At 38.5% G+C, this 13635-nt stretch overlaps 1 protein-coding gene across 1 annotated transcript in view; it reads left to right on the top strand.

Annotated features, from left to right (window-relative positions):
* The window catches only part of LOC144651195 (uncharacterized), a 54647-nt gene extending 41592 nt beyond the window's left edge, over positions 1–13055 (top strand). Inside the window, exons 8-15 of the mRNA XM_078511102.1 lie at positions 5373–5444; positions 5658–5720; positions 6304–6366; positions 6885–6968; positions 8410–8910; positions 9734–9793; positions 10279–10362; positions 11371–13055. Coding sequence (XP_078367228.1) covers positions 5373–5444; positions 5658–5720; positions 6304–6366; positions 6885–6968; positions 8410–8910; positions 9734–9793; positions 10279–10362; positions 11371–11463 — 1020 coding nt within the window. The 3' untranslated portion in view covers positions 11464–13055. The remainder of the gene's footprint in view (positions 1–5372; positions 5445–5657; positions 5721–6303; positions 6367–6884; positions 6969–8409; positions 8911–9733; positions 9794–10278; positions 10363–11370) is intronic.
* Positions 13056–13635: the final 580 nt, after the last annotated feature.

Genomic DNA, 13635 nt, shown 5'->3' with positions numbered 1-13635 from the left:
GAACCTTTCCGGAGAAATTTTCGCTGCTTTAAAGACAAAACTTAGGAAGCCTTTTTTTTTCATTACTATATAAGTAGGAGAGGGTCCTGACTAAAACCAGCCTCCTGGCCCTCCAGGTTGGGGGTTAGGCGAGAGGTTGGCAACCTATCTCGATCAGTTATGCACTGTAACTTCATCAATTATTTGGTTCTTGTAAATTTTCCATACGAGAAGACTGGGAACGAGACAGCTAAAAAAATTCATTTATAGCACGCATTAACTCTTTTCAGTCGTATCATCGCATTTTAAACCTTTCTTTTACTGAATGCAAATGACAGTTTTCCTGGTTCTTCTATCGACCTACAGAAGAACCCCGTGCTGTCTGATCTACCGAAGTACGAAGTTTAAATTATTCTTCTTTTTCTCGAGTCAAAACGTCTATTTATGGAGTAGAAATCTGGCAATTTCTTTAGTCGATGCCCAGTCTCCCGAAAACACCCCTCTGTAACAGACCCAATGGAACCCGATCCAGTAGATTATTTTCCCCTACCCAGTGGAAATTTTGTCTCCCCGGTACCCAGCAGATATTTTGATTTTACCCGCCTATTTTTATGCTTCCCCAGTGACTGTACAGTGTGACTTTTGTCGAATAGACCTATTTAAAAAACCAGCCCAAATAAGCCGACCCAGTGGGAAATTGGCCAACCCAGTGACGTTTTTTTTTTCGAAAACCCGGTGAGAATGAAGATTTCACCGGGTCTGTTACAGAGGGGTGTCCGAAACGAATTTGTGAAACTGAAAATAATTTGTGGTACTTAGTTTGTATCAACTAAATATTAAATGTATCATCGAATTAGTTAATGTACATGTGTATGTGGAATGTCGTATTTGTCATAGTTGTTACCTCATTTGTTAAGTGGTAAAAAACAGTGTGATTTATTGTTTGTCTTAAAAATCAATGAGTAATTTGACCTGTATAGGTATTCTATGGGTAGACCCGTCAGGAGAGGGGAGGGGATAGATTGTCTTTTATTGGAAGGCTATTATTCGCCTCGCCACAAAAGAGCACGCATTGCATTTGCACAAAAATAATAATAATAAAAAATTGCAGTAGTAACATCTAAAACATCATCAACGATAGAAACAATAGAGTCGTAGCCTGCGGTGAAGCCGGAAGTGACATAAACAGTCAATATATTAGCACCGGGAAAAACCCCTTTTTCTCGAAAGTGAAACAAAAAAATTCATCCGGGCACAGCGGAAAACCCCCTTAACAATCATAAGCCTTTGTTGCGATTTAAAAGTTACTCTGGCTTGACCTGCGTGGGTGAGCTGTCAGGTATTTAGAATTTTCCCTTCTGTATCGATTCGAAATTGACATTAAAATGCGATTTACTCCCAAAAACAGTAACTTAAAGCTAAAGAATAATTTGAAAGTCAAACAATGGGAAAATTGATTTCGTCCATTTAATAAACCCTTTTATGTAGCCAATTAATTATTTGGTATTTGGCTGTTTGCTTAGATGCTTACTAATATTATTAATGAAGTTTAATGACTTTAAAATTTTAGACTTGCTAGGCATAAAATACATCCAAAAACAAACAAATACTTGTTTCTATCTCACCACGGAAAACTTTTGACACCTAATCGCAAAAGGCATAATTGCCTGAGCTGAAAGTAAGGTCATGACAGACCTTTTTATTTCTTTAACGCAGGAATTTTTGATGTTCAACGAAACTTAATTTAAACATGAATACTGTGGCGGAATGTAGCAGCCCCGATTATTTGTAAAGTTCGCCTCTGAATTTCCAATCATAGCAGCATTTCAAATAAAGGTTTTTCGTACTCGAAGCTTTTTGCAACTGAGTTCGGTCAGTTGCAATACCACATTCCAATAAACCAAGACTAAGAATTAAATTACAGGGTTTATTTCTTCTTGTCCAATAGCAAGGCTGTTCACTGCATCTTTACTTTCTCAGAAGATCGTCGAGAGTGCGTCACGCTCTCCCGCTCTCATTCGGAGGATCTGAAAAAGTAAAAAAACAAACAAAATAAATGGCCTGTAAGCAGTTCACCAATACTTATCAAAGAGAGTGAAGGTTGATCAAGCCTTCAGCCGGTACACACGGCAAACAGTTTAATTTTGTGTGTTTTTTAGGCATCTCTCAGACCTCTGCAGAATGAGTGACGACCTGAGTGTACGTTATGTTAGTCGCGCTTCATAAAGCCCCAATCACCAAATCCAATTGATCTGACAAAACGCTGCAACGCTCTGAAACGGGGTCAAAATACGCATTTTGCAAATAATTCTGCTGACATCAAGAATTCATAATTAGCCGGTGAAACCCCAGATTATTATTAACGCTTGGCCGGGTAACTATCAGATGACAGAGACAACAAGGAAATGATCACGTCTTGCACAGCAAAGCAGGTTTTGCAGCCTTTAATCCATTGCATTTCCTGTGTCTGGTCAGTCAGGAGCCCTATTAAAAGAAGATTCGGTGAATTTTCGGTGAAAAAGCTGTAAAACTGTAACTTAGGGATCATACTTCGTTTTCGTCATTGATTCGTCACATATACGGCCATCTTACCATAGCATACAGTACTACATCGGATCACATGAACAACGTACAAGATGAGCCCATTTGACATGTACAGGTAGTTCACTTTGCCTTAAGACAGGTAAACTTTAAACACTGCTTCTCTACCTTTAATTAACACAAGTGAACAGGTCGTTAACAATTCTGAAAAGCTTTTGTATCGGAATTTGCTTTCCAAAGCATCACGGCCTTCAAATCCTGTCTCTGAGTATCTCTGCCGTTTCATATTCTCTAGATCTGTCAACTTCTCCACCTAGAAGACACGGCTCTAAGCACATAACTAATATTGTGGAAATCTGCAGATATGAGTAAGTACTTAATATGATATCACAGCTGTTTCTGTCTAGTAAACGATCACAATATCGGCGTAGAAAGCCTTGGTATTTTGTTATTTCCGGGTGGCTGGTCAATAAATCAATGTTATCCTCCTCTTCAAGTCATCCAAGCGGCATACGGAAATTTCAATTCTTAAGGTAGCCATGAATGGTGAATCTAATTTTATATTTAATTTAGATGTTTGCGATTTCTTTGGTTCTCAGATATTTTGCACATTTCATGCTCTCGTCGGTAATCATACACCGCCATTGTTACTCCTAAGACTTGAACATTATTATTACAATTTTAGTTTTATCTGGCGTTTTACAAATGATTACCAAACTTATATCAATACAGCTAAGCTTATGGACTGAACAACCGTTTCTGGCTCGTTTCTCCTTATTATGTCGCTTATTTCCGCCCTGCCTGTATATCACAGTGACTTGCAAATTAAAGGGACAATCCCAGCGAATTCATTTCAATAAAATTCCTATGTATATCACGTCAGTCTTAGCTGGTCACTCAAGGGCACAGTTGAAAATGCCGGATAAACAACTCAGCATGCAATTTTCTGCAGTTTCCAAAATTGCATGCTCGGTAAGAACATGACGTATTTGTACTATTTTTAGATTAGATAATTACGCAATAAAAAACAGAAGATGAATACACAAATAACTGGAAACTGTTAAAATAATAAGCCATTTAATTGATGCGTTTCAATAAATTCCGCGCATAGAGATCGACCCCAGATGCTTATTCAATTGTCTTAAGACCACTATTTTTAGTTTAGCGTTCTCGTTTACCCAAGATTTAACGACTATTTTCTTTAGTTATAACGTGATTTCCTGGTTGTTTTGATTGATTTTTGTGATCTAAAATCACCGATTATACTTTAGTTAAATCACTAAATTTCCTACATTAGGTTGTTGCTTAAAATAGCAACCTTGTTCCGGCTTGTACCGAGCTAATCTAAATATGCGAGAGAATCACGAAAGGAACCGAAGCGCTACGACTCAACCCGAATACATTCTGAGAATAAATGTAGCCGTAACCGAGCAATAAAAGGTTGCCAGGATTTCGAATTTTCGAAGTACGTGTTTCGTTTCGCCTTGTTGTTTTTCGTCAAGTAGAAGTGCTTCACTTTCATCGCCTATAAAACCGAATAATTCTGTGATTCAAGTTCACATCGCAGACAGGTAAAGACACACATCGCAGACAGGTAAAATTTGTTGCCTTTAAACGTGAGGCTGTACAATTTTTAATGGCAAAAAAACCTTGCCGTTCAAACGTGAACTGCAAACTGCAAACGCGACCGCAAGACCGTGGTCACGTGAAATCCTCCGGTTTGCGGTTTCTCATAAAAAACCTGATGCTAAATGTCTCTAATATCTTCAAAGCAAAAACTTCAGAATCGTATCTTAACCCCGGGATCTTAACCCAAATACAGTTTTTTGCCTGCAATAGCTCCAGTTACAAAGAGCTAGTATTTTCCTTAATAAAAATTGAAGTTGTCAAATTAAACCATTTAGCCGCATAGCTGTAATTTTCAGTGGTGCTGATTTGTTACAGCCTGTCCTTTTCAAATGGGCCTGAACCCGAGCCATCAACTGACCGAGGATATCATTCATGAAAACCAGCTGCCGGAATACATTGGAAACAGGTGGAGAGACCTGGCACGAGCCCTTACTTTTAACCAAGCCAACATTGATGCGATCGAAAAGGATAAAGGCAGCTGTATCAAGGAGTGCTGTATCACAGTCCTTGTTCGCTGGATGGGTCGGGAGGGACGGGACGCCACCATCGGAAAACTAGCTGACGCTTTAAAAAAGATAGAGTTAAAGAACGTAGCTGATAAATTGATGTGTGTGGATGCTGACCAGGTAGGTTCACAGATGTTGAAACGTTCAAAAACGTAAACTAGTGTACCAACAGTAAACTTGAACAAAATCACAAATAATAGCAAAGTTCCGCACCTTTGGGCTAAAACCGAACACTGATAACTTTATGTTGTTCGATTACTTAGTATCAACGGCAAAGAAATATGTGAAGGAGTATTTTGGTCCGCCTTCTACAAGATTTGGAACAATTGATTGCTGGTGCAATTAGTGGACAGTTAATAGTGTATTAGAAAAGAGAGAGTGCATCAAATGACCACCGTTTCAGACGCCTTTATTAGCCATTATTGCAGCCGGCCCTGCCGCTCAAACATCGGCATCCAAGCAACACGTGCATCTGTATTTACCTCTAGATAACTTAGTTTTTATTGTTTTTTCTTTCAGAATGACGACATATATATGCAAACAAACTGTGAGGTACTGAAATTATTTTTTATTGTAAAATAAATAACTAGCCTAACGATCGCGCTTCGCGCTCGAACTCTCCTTCTCCCTCTCCCCTTGAACGGCGGTCACGCAGGCTAATAAACAACAACTAACGTGTGATGTTGAGTATTCTGGTTTCTTTTTTTGTCAAAACAGGGCTGTAAAATGCGTCTCAAAATAAAGGACCTGGAAGAAAAGCTGCAGAAGTTCCAGGAGGTTAAACGAGAAGTAAGCCTTTCATGTAGAAATCATTTTTTTTTTTCATTAAAATGTGCTGACGACTCTTTGCCTCAAATTCACTGGCAAAAGTTTTTAATAGACTTTGCTAGCAGAAGGAGGCAGCGTCTATAATTAATCATCATTTAATGGTTTCTTAGAAAGAGTGTATTTTATGGTAATACTGTAGTAATTATCCTGTTGAATACTTGTTTTCCTTTCCAGTGCTCCAAATTGGGCGCCAGGAATTTGGAACTAGAGGAAGAGCTTTCGAATGAGAGGCAACAGGTAGGTATATCTCTTCAAATTCACTCATCGTACCATTTTTGATAGATGATATCCGCTTGTACCTATATAGTAAGACTGCGACATAAAGAAAGTGGTCGACCACCCTTGAGGAATTCACAGACCGGTAGGAAAAGTAATATTGAAAATTTATTTAAAAAGAATTTAAAACTTGGAATGTTGTTCAGAAACAGCACGCAGAAACCGGCCACGATATACATTCCAATTATGCCAACATTCTAAAAACAGGCGTGAACAACAAAAACAAAAGATTATTTCTAGAATCTTTGCACTCTTTTTTAGGCAAATGCTCCGTCAATGAAAGGACACCCTTCCCAAGGGTTTGCGCATCACTGGTTGCCTCCCTAGGGGGTAACGAACAATAACGTTTTATCATATTAGAATTCTGTCTCGGTCTGTCTCTGATCGAAAATTTAGAGACATTTTTAGATCTGTTTTTAAACGTTTTTTATATTTTAAGCTATGAAAACAGATCGCTCTAGCAGTGTTATATAGCTTTATATGTTTAGATGCATTGATCCTTTTTTCGCATTATCTTTCCTCACTTTCCCGTTTTTGTAAATAGGGCTCCGAAATGCGTGGCAGAATCAAAGAATTGGAAGAGCAACTCCAGGACTCTAAACAAGAGGTAAGAATTGTCATGAATTGATGTTTACTTTTATGCTATTAAATGCAAAGTCATGGCCAAAAGAGTTCAGTTGATGCACATCAGGTCGATTTGGGACTGCATTCACAATATAGTGACCAGCTTCACGCCCTGTAATGGAAGACTGGGTGCTGAGGTAAACGCCTTAGAGCCATATTCAGGCAAATCAAATAAATGATAATTGCTACACTGTAAATCCTGACCAATGAAACAAAATTGGTGGCTCAGTTCATTGGGGTTTGAGCCCACGACCCTTGGGTTACATGTTCACTACTCTAACATCTGAGCTACAAAGCCATGATGGAAACAGCGCGTGAGTGAATCCCATATCATTTAATCTTACATGTGTACAGAATATTCCTGCAACAAACATGTATTTACATGTAAGGAGTACCTTGGCTTGTAAATGGAAGCAATGCCTACGGAAGTTGTTTGGTGTTTTTTTTCGTAGCCAGAGTATAATGCTAATGAAATTGCCGAATATCTGTTTTATGGAACAGTGCTCCAAATTGCACGCTAAAATCTTGGAAGTGGAAGAGGACCTGGCAAGTGAGAGACAACAGCATCAACACCTTTCACAAGAGGTAGGCAATTCCAAATTATTTTTTCTTCTAATGTACGGTATCGCTTCAAATTCAGTCGTTGTACGCGTACTAAGTACCTGTACTAAGTTAAGTTCCACACCACCTCAACTCCGCATTGACTACATAAAAGGAAGATTTTGAATACCTTTTTCCTCTTCCTCTACTAGCTACCTTTAAAGAGGGTCTGAGTGGGGTCTAGTGTTTAGTGTTATTTGCCCCTAATTTTTAGTGTTTGCTGTTAAATTGGCCAATTTTTTAATGTTTACTGCCGTTTTTCGGAGAAAATACTGTTTAGAGTTTGGGCGTTTTTCGTGAAAAATTTAGCATTGTAAATTATTAACTGTCTTTCAGAAATCGAATAAAATCGCTCATGAACTAAGAGAGAAAATTTTCGGATTTTCCTCGGAAATCTTTGGTAGTCTTCGGAAATCTTCGGCAGTGTTCGGGAATATGCAGTAGTCTTCGGAAATCTTCCGAAATGATCTTAAATCGTCGGAAAGTGGCCGAAAACTTGGCATCAATCAATCAATCAACTTTGTTTTACGAGGATTGCACGTAACAGTCTTCGACTGACAAACCTGTGGCCCTCGGATTCCCGATCGAATTGGAATTTAGAAAGTTGGTTTTTGTGGAGGGAGGAAAACCGGAGAACCCGGAGAAAAACCCTCGGAGCAAGGACGAGAACCAACAACAAACTCAACCCACATATGGTACCAGGCCGGAATCGAACCCGGGCCACATTGGTGGGAGGCGAGCGCTCTCACTACTGCGCCATCCCTGCTCCCTACTAAAAAAAATAATAATGGCCCTTTCGGAGCCGTTTTTGTTTCTTTCTAGATAAGATTTGTACCGTTACAGTGACTTTTTCACTGTTAGTGTTAAAATGCCTAAAAATGAACTGTTTCATGTTATAGGGCTAAAAAATTCAGTGTTTACTGTTATCGATGCACCCGGGGGGGGGGGGGACTCCTATATGAAACGGACGGGGATGCTCGTCGGAAATTTTAAAAAGAACCCCTAAAAGAGACCAATCTGGGTGTGACTCAACCTTTTCTTGACCCCTAAAAGTAAAAGATACCAAAAAATTTAAGAATAGATTTTATATTTGTATATTTCTTCGTGTGTAACCCTAAACGAGACCATTATGGCTAAAAATATTGGCATTTTGCCCGGAACACCCTAAGTGAGACCGAAAATCGGAAATTTACACTCCTAAACGAGACGACGAGCATCCCCGTCACTTTTATATGGGATTCCCCCCCCCCCCGGGGCGATGTACCTCCATTCAGAACCTCTTTAAAGCATCAAAACACAATCAGCGACAAACCTTGAACAAACTCTTCTTTCCTCTCCTCTATCTTGAAATGTAATGTTAGTATACTGACTAAAGCAAGGAGAAATATAGACGAGTTAGTGATAAGCCGTTTTGATTACTTTTCAGGGTGTGAAAATTTCTATGGATGTAACCAAAGAAGATATTTCACCGGATGCGACGAAGGATGATCTTGTTACAGATCAAGAAGCTAGAGAACGTCTAATTTCCATTCAGCTGAGAAACCTCAACGAAAAGCTTGAAAATAAAGTAACGTCTCCGTTACAAGTTCGAGAAGTGAAAGAAGACAAATTAAAGACTTCCGTCAAACTGGACCTTTTGGCAAAGCTCAGCGTCAGTTTACAGGAAATGTACAGCGAGACTTTGACTATGGTAGCCGAGGCTTGTAAATGTAACGAGGATTTGAAGAGAGATTTCTATGACTTTGCTTATCACGGTCTCAGAGCGGAGCACAATGACTTAGTTCCACGGGTTGAAGATTTGGAATTGTCGCAAGCAGATATGTCGGACGAGGAGAAGAAGGAGTTTGAAAGATTAAAACAATTACAGATTAATCGACAGAGGCAGGTGGATAGATTGGAAAAGCTTTGGAGAGGACTCTTCACCTCGGTAAGGATAGACTCCAATAAGTTTTTTTAGAAGGAAAAGCATGAGAATCATTTTTCCTGGTGGCAAGGTAGAGAAGGATGGATGTTCTATGAGTGTGGACCACGGCATCGAAAAAAATAGCCTTCCTCTCAGAGAGCAATGTAATTTGTATGCTACACTATCAAGGGCAGTTTCCACTCGGGGGAACAAGTTCCGTTTTCGAAAAGTCTTCGTTAAGATCCTGGTAACCTTCCGAGAGAGAAGCGAGAGAACTCGAGAGGACTCCGAAAGTTGTTACTGGCGCCGCGATCAGTTGCTTAGCAGCCTCCACTCAAAACCTGCGGGCAATATCCGGTCTTAGAGACCCAACAGGTAGCGCTTGTCTACCTTATTATCTTAGTTTTGCCTTGAATATACAAGCGCAATCAATTCAATTTGTCTAACGCTAAAAATCAGATGGCAGATTCTTGGACAGAGCTAGCGCATCTGGATTCTGAAAAATGATTGAGAAAACAGTATATAGTAAATGGTTTGAACTCAGGGATATCAGTAGTTCGGATAGTGCGATTTTCCGGGTGAGAGTAGTTCGGAATTCTGAAATGAACTGTTGTTGGTGACTCGAAAACCTGAGCGGAAGACATCTTCAGAGTCAAGTAAAAAGATGTTGTTAGTCGATGATGTTATAAGTATGGTCCGTTGAAGTTGATTGGTCAGTTTAGCCGTGATGTTATTGGCTGTAAGACTCATGTAAAGTTTGTCGTCATAAGTTTGTCATCATAAGTGTCATCAGTAACTTATTTTAATCATGTGTAAGACTGAAATCTTATCTTGTTATTTTTTGCAGCGCGAACTTCCTCAAGCATCGTCCTCAGTTCCCTCTAAAGGAAGTGGCAAAAGTAAAAAGGTAGATAACAAAGATGAATTTGTAAGATTACAAAGTAAGATTGCTTCTTAGCTGCTTCTAAGTTGTCTTAATCTTGCTGTAACGTTAGGCAAAAGGATATTGTTTAACCTAGCTCAGAAATATTTCAGATTAAACAGTGTCGCGGAAAAGCTGATACACTAATAGGGTCAAGCACTTGTTGCTTTTGTTCATCAGCAGTTTTCTCTACTTTCAAGGATTCAATGACAAACTACCCTGTTTGTTTGCATAGATTACTTTTTACGGTGAGAAGATTTTCAGCCACTAAAATTTCGCATGTAAACTATGTTAAACTGAGATTATACCTGCTACAAGAGTGCGAAGCCCCTCCCCCTCCCTACTAAATTCTCGTTGATGCGGTTGGGGTTTTCCTTCCGGGTTTTAACTCTTGTACCCAGATCCCACTCTGCGCTAGGCACGATTTGATTTGATTTGAATCCTCAATTTTGTCTTGGATTTGCATATAGGCCTCCAGTCGCAAATCAGACCCTGGTGCCAGACACAAATTTGTAGAACCACCTCCAACTAGCGATGATGGGGTGCGCTTAGAGGTAGGTCCTGCTCTAGTCTGTGACATGTTTGACAGCAAAAACGTTTTGTGATTAAAACAAGAGTTACAGACTAGACTTCTGTATGGCGTAAAATTGCATGACTTGCCTTTGTAGGCGAGTGGACAAAGTACCAGTCAAGAAGGCTGACAATAGCCTCTTATACTTTTATGACTCAGTGCTAGAAATATATTTCTCAAACTCGTTAATGATTGATCAAGGTAAAACAAAGGAAATCATAACCGTGAAGGAGGTTTGGATACTCGGTATTAATTACCATAGATTTTTACGATTATATTTCGATTGACTATCAAAACGAATAGGAGATTATTTTAAAACAAGTACAGTCTTCTATGACAGTCATATATAAGTTTTTTTCTAAAACTGTATATGTTTTCTTGGCTTAGTATAATAACGCTGGAATACCGATTTTCTCGAACTTACCGATAACTTGAATCAAAAGTTATTTCCTATTCCTCAGTGGAACACTAATTTTACCTATTTATTGAACCAATTTTCTTTCCCTTGAAGGATTGAAAAATCGGGATTTCACAGCCTGTCATAAAAGAGGGTCTGAATGGGACTTCGTGTTTTGTGTTATTTGCCCATAATGTTTAGTGTTTGCTGTTAAATTGGCCAATTTTTTAAAGATATCTTCTACAGTCTTCGGAATCTTCGGTAGTCTTCGAAAATATTCCGAAATGATCGGAAACTGCGTCGAAAAATGGCCGAAAACTTCTCCATATACTAAACAAATAAATATTGGGCTTTTTTATGCCGTTTTTGTTTCATTTTGGATAAAATTGGTCAAAATGTACTGTTACAGTGAATTTTTGACTATTAGTGTTTAATTGCCTAAAATTTAACTGTTTCATGTTACAGAGCCAAAAAGGTAAGTGTTAAGTATTATCGAGGTACCCCCATTCAGACCCTCACAAAACCCTGCATACTTACAAAGTTTTTGTGAGTCTTGCACACGTTTCATTTAATATAATTTCTTTTCTGTTTCAGTTCAAACAGTCTGCAGTGAAGAGCCTTTTTACAAGAAAGGAGAGCAAGGAAAATACGTGCTTTACTGTTTCCTATACTCACAGGGACTCTTGAATGACTCAGAACTCAGTATGGAAATTAGTTGATAAAAAAACTGTTAAGTTGATAATCAGAACTTAACCGCAATTGGAGAAATGAGTTCAAACTCTAAAGGTGATCTTTGGCCAAGTTTGTAGGCAATGCTCCAACTAACTTAGGTGTGTTGCAGTTGAGTTTAGCTGTAGTGACCCAAAGATCACATTCTTCCTGAAGTTAGTCACGACTTTTGGAGAACATGCCTCCGGTTTAGAGAAGTTATTTTAGCCGGTTCAGGGCTGTGAACAGAATAAAACTTTTAAGTGGGATTCACCCTGTCAGTGTAACAAATGCAAGGCAAGTGATCTTTATAGCTACAACGCTAGCCGCGGTCACTAAATCGTGTTCCCAGAAATTGACACCCTATTCCAGGGTAGAACGATGAATTAGAATTGTGTACATAGATCTTTTTTATTTCATTTTTGTAGTATAACAACCTAAACGTAAAGTTCAGATTAACAGACCCTATCTGTTTCATTTAGCTGGACGGATCACAATGCCACAGAGGCATAATAAGGATTGAGAACTTCAAAAACAATACCCTACCCTGCGGTGCATATCTATACATCTGTGAATCGTACAGTCATAAGTATTTTATATGTAGATTTGCTCCTCAATCACGTATCGCACATTAAAATATTTTGTAAAATTCATTAATTATTCATGAGGGTGCAAACCAATCCCAGCACACTATTCAGATCACATGTACACAACTGTAAACCCCAATACAAATCAAACACTAGAATTAACTTTTGATACAGACTCCTGCTCAGCTAATTAGTATTCATTAACTTTTGATACAGATCTCTACTGATTCGCATAACAATACTTTGCATTCAATTTATTGTTTTCATTTCACAAGTAGAATAAAATATTCGCATCCGATCTGTATGGGCGTTTACAATGGCTCGCCTATCGCCTATTGTAAATGCCCATACAGATCTCCCGCTCATATTTTATCTACTACATAAAGTTGATAGAATTAAGATTTTTCTTTCCCTACTTAATGATTTTCTTTATTTTTTTATGTTTTTATTTTTTTGTGGTTTACCTGCAGACTAGCTGGCGCGTTCTTGCAGATTATGCTGGTCATATCTGCAGGACGCACCGAAAATAGCTAAGTGTAATGTCCACATTAAACATTGAATTGCATTGTTATGTAAGGTATGATATGGTATGGTACGTATGGTATGGAATTGTATACAGCCGCAAATTGGGGTACCCCCGGAGTACAGTGCGATGGACTAGCCCATCCCTCAAAAGGGAGTAGCTTGACCTACACTTGGCCTGCATGTGATATTTGAACAATTGTTTTGTATGGTTTACCTATTTGCCTGATTGTAATCAATTGGTTTTGTGCTTGTAATATTAAAACCGTTTTTGTATACTCAATTACACATGTACATAGCACCGTTAGTCAATTGAAAACAATCAACTATCAAAGAAGAAGCTGATTGTAATTCTGTAAAATCAGATTTATCGAAATGTAGAACTAAAAGGTGTAGTCCGGTTAACTGTAATTGTTGCTTTTTGTTCTACATTAAAAACGAAAATTAAAGAGCAAGAATCAATTTTTGGAGTTTTGTTGTGACTCTTGAAGGTTATTTATACTAAATGGTTCTTTACTTCTTAACAAATCGTTTCATTTTTATTTGGGGAAGTTTAGGGTCAGGGTTCGTTTTATTATCCACAATTAAGTGATTTTTTGAACTCAATATACCAATAGTTACCTCTATCACCAAGCGGGTCAACTGCATCATTCGGCGGGAAGAAGGCCTTAAATATAAATAAATCGACAGCCTGACATATTATTTTTAATACACTTGTTCTCTCTTTTTTTGCTCTACATGTAATTGTTTAGAGTCTCAAAAGTGAAGAAATGATCCTCGCAGTGAATTGCAATTAAAAAAATTGCAAAGAAAGAAACCAGAAAAAATTCTGGCTTTAACGAGATTCGAACCTGTGACCTCCGCGATACCGGTGCGATGCTCTACCAAATGTGAGCTATGAAGCCACACATTGGCAGTCTCCTCGTTATCATGCATGCTGTACCATAAGCTTGAATTTGCGTGTAGGTTGGGAAAGTCAAAAGGATCAGATGTGGAACGCAAAAATGACACCAAAATAAGCGATAACAGCTGAGAATAAAAC

Source organism: Oculina patagonica, chromosome 4 (genome assembly GCF_052425735.1).
Source record: "Oculina patagonica isolate OP01 chromosome 4, crgOcupat, whole genome shotgun sequence".
Taxonomy (NCBI): domain Eukaryota; kingdom Metazoa; phylum Cnidaria; class Anthozoa; order Scleractinia; family Oculinidae; genus Oculina; species Oculina patagonica.
Note: the sequence above shows the minus strand (reverse complement) of the source record. Positions and strands in the feature narration are given on the sequence as shown.